Source organism: Pyxicephalus adspersus, chromosome 10 (genome assembly GCF_032062135.1).
Source record: "Pyxicephalus adspersus chromosome 10, UCB_Pads_2.0, whole genome shotgun sequence".
NCBI classification, from domain to species: domain Eukaryota; kingdom Metazoa; phylum Chordata; class Amphibia; order Anura; family Pyxicephalidae; genus Pyxicephalus; species Pyxicephalus adspersus.
The window spans coordinates 59203173-59211296 of NC_092867.1; the positions used below are offsets into that span (position 1 = coordinate 59203173).

Genomic DNA, 8124 nt, shown 5'->3' on the forward strand with positions numbered 1-8124 from the left:
GACTTGCACCGGAAACAAGGTGGAACGCAAACACGGAAGTGGGTACCGGAAGTGGGTGTGGTGAAGGTGAATATCTTCCCCGGGCGGTGCGGATCAGGTTAGTATTTTATATTAATATATTTTATATTACCCCCCATTGTCACCCCCCCCAGGTGAAGGGTTGGGGTTAATGAACCTTCTAGAGACCATTTCACCACCAGACTCCGCCCACTTTTATTATTCTTTGGGGGGGGGGGTTATACCCATCTCCATATTAGTACAGGAGGGGGGGGGATAATGTCCTAGATACCCCCCCTCCATGGATACCTGTAATATGTCACTACCAGAAGTCTTATACTGCTCTGGCCCTCATTCCCAGGAATCTATCTGCATGGAGTTTGCAGGTTCTCCCTGTGTCTGTATGGGTTGCCTCCACATTCCATGCTGTTGGGTTAATTTTCTTCCCGCCATACATTGTCCTTAGACTGTAATAAAGACATCTGACTATGGGGGGGACTGTAAGCCCCCCCCCCCCCACGGACTTTGTACAGCGCCGTGTAATATGTCGGCCCTATATCAATACTAATGTGTAATAATAAAGCGGTCTCTGTGCTGTGCACTACTTCTCTTTGGTCACAAGATGTCCCCAGTCTTCCAGGATAGATGACACCCAGTTTAGTCATATTGGGGTCCTGGCCCCGCCCCCTCCTTCCACAGCAACACCCCCAGGGCTGCAAAGCTGGCCACGCCCTCTGCTCATGCATGTCCGCAGCTCAGGAAATTACTTTCTGCTTCTTCCTTCTAGATGTCCAAATGATGTGACTCCACCCAGGAGGGACATAGACTCTACAGCTCCACCCAGGAGGGACATAGGCCCCACCCACAAAGAACATAGGCCCCACCCACAAAGGAAAGAGATCCTGCCCAGGGTTCAGAGAAGGACGACACGGCCCCATCCGCCCCGGACAAAGATGAGCAGCTGCCTAGAAAAGGTCATTGAGAAGCTGACAGCATACAAGGAAGGAATGAGACCTGCCAAGGATAACAAGGTAGAACCCGGCTCAGGTGAGGACAGAGATCTCAGCGACGCATGTTCATCCACAAATGGCACCCCAATGCATGTTAAAAGGGAACCCTTCCTATACGAAGGAGGAGCTGTGCCAACCATTTACCCCTCCACCCAAATTAAAGAGGAACAGCGGCCTCATGACAGCAGGAATTTGCAGGAAATGTTCCCACCTATGGAGTACATACAGTACAGGTCTGTCCATATTAAGGAGGAACCCCGAGAAGAAGGAGAGGTCCCTTCCTACTGCTCGCAGCTGAAAGATGAATCCTCCCAGAGGGAAGATGACCGCAGAATTATGTTCTCAGCTTTCCCCATGTCCTACCTTCCCCAGCACACCCTCTTCTCCTGTGGGGAGTGTGGGAAGGCTTTCACCCGGAGGACCCACTTCCTGTCTCATCAGCGGGCACACGTGGGGGAGAAGCCATTCTGCTGCTCAGAATGTGGAAAATGCTTCTCTCAGAGGTCGTATTTTGTGTCCCATCAGAGGATTCACTCCGGGGAGCAGCCCTTCTGCTGCTTCCATTGTGGCAAATCCTTCCGGATCAAAAGCAGCCTTAACAAGCACCTGAGGACCCACCAAGCGGAGAACCCTTTTACCTGCCCCATGTGTCATAAGAGTTTCATACACCGGGGCCACTTCCTGGCCCACCAGCGGCTCCACGCCGAGGAGAAGAAGTTCTCCTGTTTGTTATGTGGGAAGTCCTTCATCCACCATGGACACTTCCTGGCTCACCAGAGGAGCCACACGGAGGAGTCTCGCTTCTCATGCCCTCACTGCCACAAGTCCTTCATCCACCAGGGGCACTTCTCTGCCCACCTGCGGGTCCACACCGGGGAGAAACCCTTCACCTGCCAGGACTGCGGCTGCAGCTTTAGTACCCACCACAACCTGGTGGTCCACCAGAGGCTCCACGCAGGCTCCTCCTTTACTTTCCTGTAAGCTCTGCAGGAAGCAGTGACTGTTTATGCTGGCTGCTCCGGGATCCGGCTCATCACACCTGGACACCCATTTAGGGAGTGGCACCCCTGAGCCTGCCTCCCCTTTCCAGGGCCACACATTATCTGTGAGAACAATGATAAGCTATATCGACACACTGACCTCGGCACGGACCCCTTTATAAAACCCTTCTGGGGGTATTTTTGTTCCCTGTTACTTAGGCCAGCCATGTTGGTCACATGATCTCTCTCCGCTCTGAGTGGTCTGTAAGCACCCAGACCTTGACCCTCGACTGACGCCTAATTTTATAGAGGACGCCCCCAACTTTGAACCTTGAGGAGCTCTCCGAGGAGCTTCGTATATATCTGGCTTTCTGCTGGACGTTCTCTGAGGAAGGGTCTCTGATGCCCCGTCCCAGTCACACCTTGTATGTCATTGGGACAGGAAGTGATGAAAATCTCCCTGTTAGGGTGCACAGGTAAAATGTATTGCCTGATACAAATTGCAACTCTTCCCCACATCAAAGACCTTATAAAATTTGAGATGGAGTTGGGTTTTAAAGGGACACTAATGAGAAAATACCCCTTTCCCCCCACCAGCCTACCTGTACTACCTCAGTGCCCCCTTCCTCCTGTGCCCCCCATGGCAATCCCTGACACTTCCAGGTAGGTGACCCCTAGCACCCTATTACAAGACATTGTCACATGATGGAGGTCACACCACTCCTCTTGGTCACCGGCACTGCTGATGGAAGCGGGACATAGACAAGTGACAGGGCCTCTTTCTCATTATATAACGGCCATAACAGGTGCATGATTGGTAATAAATATTTAAGGCTTATTTTAATTCCATATACGTAAAATGTATGTGAATATATAAAACGTGCTCTGTGGGGTGCCTTGTTTTCAAAGAAAGACTAATAGATCTTATAAAAAGGAAAGGTTTATTTACAGCTTAGGTTATTATATACATATAATTTATTAGACAAAAGGAAAGAAGGTAAAGGGTATATAGGAAGGGGGCAGAAAGGGGTCCAGCTCTAGCACATGGTGATTCTCACTCCACCATACACATTAAGGTTTTCTCTCCTTGAACCCCTCTGCAAGCCCAGAGCAGATCACATTGTTCATTCATCCTTGGTCAGGTGTTGATGAAGAGGTCTCACTGATTGTCCTTGTCCCAAGCTGGAGATTGCTACCACCGGCCCCAGGAAGACTAAAGCAATATTAAACTGGTTTGGGCAGGAACTACCACCAGGTGGTCAAACTGGCCAAGGTGTTACTGATCCTCAGGCATCCACTCATGGAAGATCAATCATTATCTCTTCTCCGCAATCCCTCGATGGTTGTTTTAGGGACTGCATCTGTCTCCGCAGATAACGAGGTTTACAGCTTGTTTTTAAGATGGCAGAATCATCCTTACATACAAGTCATATTCATATCAATTTTGGTCACAGAATAGCATCGAGGGGGTCAAAGTATTTTCAATAACACCCAAAGTTCTTACTGAGCCAATAGCAAGCATTGCTGATGATGTCACTACACAAGTTGTTCTCCACACCTGACCTCATTATTGTTCCTAAATCTCCAAATGGAACCACAATATGTAAATAAAACAGTGATGACCCCAAACTTCTGTGTATCCCATTCTCCTTCATTCCACCTGTTCTAAGTGTTACATATCATTATATGACCAGGTCTATGTCACCCTCTCCAGGTGATGGGGTTCAGGGGTCCCCAGTGAAGGGTCGGGTGATCCTCCATTACACAAAGACATTGCAGGCAATTGTGCTCTTCCAGCTTTGTGGTCACAGTTTGGTAAAGACTCTTTTTTGCCCCCCCCCCCCATTACTGTGCCCCAGGGTACAAAGCCCCCCCATAAAGATGTGGGGTCACCAGTTTGGTGTGGAGGAACTTGAATGTCCCACACAGAACTCTGACCTCAATCCTACGAAACACATTTGGGGTGAATTGGAATGGTGAGCCAGGTCTTCTCCAACATCAGTACCTGACCTCACCAAAGGGGGCAAATCCCCACCATCAGTACCTGACCTCACCAATGCAGGCAAATTCCCAACATCAGTACCAGACCTCACCAATAGGAGGGGATCCCCACAGGCACCCTCCAAATCATGAGGAAAGTGCCTCAGAGGATCCTTCACTCTTGGATTTTGTGAAAATTGGACCCCATGTTCCCTTCCTAACTAAAATATTGAACATGGGGGGAATCTGTAAACCCCTTTAGTTGTAATGACCCAAATACTTTTCTATTATAGCATAAACAGAAGTATGTACAGCAAGGGCCCCCAACTGCAGTCCTTGGGGGCCACACACAGGCTGGATTTCGGTGACTCTTTGTAATCTATTTTGTACTTTACCAACATTGTATGCTGATCCTGGCTTTGGTGGACTGGAGTTGAGAACCCTACCAGTGTACAATTACACCTCCATCTACTGGTAGCATGTGAATATAAAGAAATAGAGTGAATATTGTGTCATGCCCAGAGTACGGGGAAGCTGAAATGGGTGCAGGAATGGACAGATATCTCATCCAACCTTCAGAATCTCAATTAAATCTCCTTGGTACCTCAATGATAGAAGGGGGTCACAAGTGTGTTTTAAGCGTGAGAGATCCTAAAAGCCAACAGCTTATATCATGTACGTATCAGTGACTATGGAGGAGAATAATAAAACCCTAGGTGGTGCGTCCAGGACCGGCAGGAAGTCATTGACTGGTTTTCTCACAGTTTGGTGTTTGTTTCCCTTGCAGTACATATCAACTTCCCTTCCCACCACTCCATCCATCAGAAGACAAGAATGGGAACTCTGTAGAACCTACACAGGGCTGAGAACCTTTTCCACTCTCATGTGACAGCTGTAGGTGTTACATTGAAGGGTAGAGGTCACATCGAAGGAGTGAAAATTGCCCCCTTGGGGTTTGTTCCTTTTATTCTGCTGCTTTCTCCATCAAATACACATCTTGAATACCCATCATCAGGATGATTGGTAGTCAGAGCACAACTAGGAAATGGCCGCAGCCATCTGATAGCTGGGTCGCGAGAGCATAAAGGTCAGCGGTCCCCAACCTGTGGTCCGTGGACCCCACATGGGATGTACCAGCTAGAGCCATGGACCATGTCTGCTGTATGCAACGCAGGCTCAGGGCGGTGGGCAGGTTGTGTCTCTGGGATTGAGTCTGCAATGGCAGAGTGGGCGGGTTCTGGTTCATGACGTCACTCTGGGGGAACATGGAGGAACCCGAGTGACACACGGCTGTGTCCGTAAATTAAGTGGTCTATGATGTCCAAAAGGACCATTGCAATACAGGACCAGAATATTCAGACAGAACATTGTTCAGTGGCTGCCCACACGGTGCGTGATTCATCGGTATTGGGACCTCACTAAAATGTTCAATGATTCTGGTTCACTTGTGTTATAGAACCTTCTGAATGGCGAGCTTACAAGAAACAGCCATAGCCTCCTGGGAACTGGAGTCTTCCTTATGTTCCAGTAAGTCACATGACATGAGGAGGAGGTGTGCCACACATAGCCAGAAGTTCGAGGCACAGCTACAGAAGATCTGGAAAGATTGAGAAATGATAATTAAGTCACATGAAAAAAGCTTAATTGGTAACTTTTGTCCTCATGGCTTCTGTCCTTTGGATGTTGCTACCCCTAGTTGATTCGGACATGGCGGTTGAGTGTATACTTCTGTCCAAAGCTCTTGGCACACTGGGTACAGAGGAAAGGTCTCTCTCCTGTGTGAAGTCTTTGGTGTAGGATGAGGTTCTGATGGAGGGTGAAGCTCTTGCCACATTCTTTGCAGGTGAATGGCTTCTCACCAGTGTGAGCGCGCTGGTGGACAATGAGGTCGGCTTTCCGGGTGAAGCTTTTTTGCACTCGGCAGGAGTAAAGTTTCTCTCCAGTTGTGGATCCTCTGGTAAAGGACCAGATTTTGATGGATGCTGAACCGCTTCCCACACTCTGAACACGGATGGGGCTTTTCTCCAATGTAGACACGTTTGGGGGACCAGGATGTCGTGCCTTCCGAGTAAAGAACTTGCTGCTCTCTGAGCAGGGGAATGGCTTCACTCCTGAGTGGATCTTCTGGTGTTTGACCAGCTGTGATTTGTTGGTGAAGCTCTTGCCACAAACTCTACATATAAAAGGCTTTTCACCAGTGTGTAGGCGCAGGTGAAAGACAAGGCTTGAATGGGTTATGAAGCTGGTGGCGCACTCGGAACAGATGAAAGGTTTCTCTCCAGTGTGGATTTTTTGGTGAGTCACCAGACGGCACCTCTTGGATAAGCACTTGCCACAGTCATTGCACTCATATGGCTTCTCCCCTGTGTGAGTATGCTGGTGGGTCACTAATAGGGATTTCTGGGAAAAATGTATTCCACAAATAGAGCAGGAGAAGGGCTTCTCACCAGTGTGCACCCGCTGGTGCTTCATGTAGACGGATTTGTGGGTGAAGCACTGCATTCAGTGCATTGGTATGGCTTCTCCCTAGTGTGGCCCCGGCAGTGCAGGACGAGGCTGGTCTGAGTATTAAAGCGTTTATCGCACTGTGTGCAGGCATATGGCTTCTCTCCCGTGTGAATCCTCTGGTGGGTTATGAGATTGGACTTTAGAGAGAAGCACTTTCCATAATCAGGGCAGGAGACAGGCTTTTCACCAGTGTGGACCCTTCCGTGAATGACCAGCTGGACCTGTTGACGAAAGCCTTTGTGAGAGTAGCGGCAGGGATATAGTCTCTCTCCCAGGTGGGTCCTCTGGTGCACCTTGCACTGAACCTTCTGTAGGTCGCACTTCCCATTCAAGGAGCAGAAGTGCTGGTTGTCAGTGTGGTTCTTCTCGTGGATCAGCAGTCGGGCCTTTTGGGTAAGGCGTTTGCCGCAGGAGATGCAGGCAAAAGACTTGTCACCTTTGTGGGTAATATCAACGAATGACTTCTGGGAGAAAAGCTTCTCGAAGTAGGAAAAGGGATATGGCTTTTGTTGGGTGACACGTTGCTCCTTCCTCATGAAGCACTTGCTGCAGTACCCACAGGGGAACGGCCTCAGTCCTGAGTGGATTTGTGATTTGTGTTGGAATAACCTCATACAAAGGGAGCACAACAATGACTCCTCGTCATTAGAGTGCGTTGTTCTGGATGAGGCCTCATCTGTGAAGTCCTCCCCATCCTCAGACTCCTCTTTCACATGTACAGGGGTGATGCTGGATTTTCATCTTGGCGGGGTTCAACATCTGCTGTAGTCCGGTGAATGGCATACAAAGGGCTTTCCTCCCTAATGTGAGTGGAAGGGCACCACAGGAAATCTGTCATTGCATCCTATTCCTGCAGGAGGGGCTCCATCTGGATGTGGGAAAGACCATCTGTCTCTGTTGGGTGGAATTCCTCCTTAATAATTATCAGAGCTCTGATTTCAAAGTTAGGGATCTGATTTTCTTTAGGTTGGAGATCTCTACTAGAGACAAGAATGCCTGTATATTGGGGAGACGGGTCTTCTCTGGTGGAAGCTGGGTTGGCATTCTGAACAGGTGGTGGTTGGGTTTGGTCTGCAGGATCCTCCTTTATATCTGGATGACCATACCTGGTAGCAGCAGTCATGGGGGCTTGCAGGAGGGTGGCTCCTCAGCCATTGAATATAATAGGAGAAGTTCCACCTTAATCCGAAGTGACCCTGTGTGATTGGTGCTGCAGTCACATGTGGGTGGGGTTTGGGAAGACTTTGCAATACTCTGGTCTTTGCTTGCAGGAGACAATGGGGGGTCAAATAGCCCAACTGGTGCTGCCATCTTCCCGGCATCTAAAAGAAGTACAAAATAAGAACTCAGAGGGAGCCTCCCATAAGAAGAGGGAACAGGTACAAGGGGAGGGGCTCCTAATCAGATCACCAGAAAAACAACTGCCATCGGCAGTCACATGACAAGATGGTTATTTATTGTCCAACATAGCTATTATCACCTCCTTAAGGGGGCAGAGAATTGTGTTGTATATGGGGAAAGAAAACAGCAAATATTCAGGAAGGTCATGAATGAGGTCAAAGAAAGGTCATGGGGTAATAGGAAGGTCATGAATGGGGTCAAAGAAAGGTCATGGGGTAATAGGAAGGTCATGAATGGGGTCAAAGAAA

At 48.9% G+C, this 8124-nt stretch overlaps 1 protein-coding gene across 1 annotated transcript; it reads left to right on the forward strand.

Moving 5' to 3' along the window:
- Nucleotides 1-20: 20 nt before the first annotated feature.
- Nucleotides 21-3616, forward strand: LOC140339099 (uncharacterized). The gene is made up of 2 exons (XM_072423659.1): nucleotides 21-97; nucleotides 785-3616. The coding sequence occupies exon 2, from the start codon at nucleotides 951-953 to the stop codon at nucleotides 1986-1988; it is 1038 nt and encodes a 345-aa protein (XP_072279760.1). The 5' UTR covers nucleotides 21-97; nucleotides 785-950; the 3' UTR covers nucleotides 1989-3616.
- Nucleotides 3617-8124: the final 4508 nt, after the last annotated feature.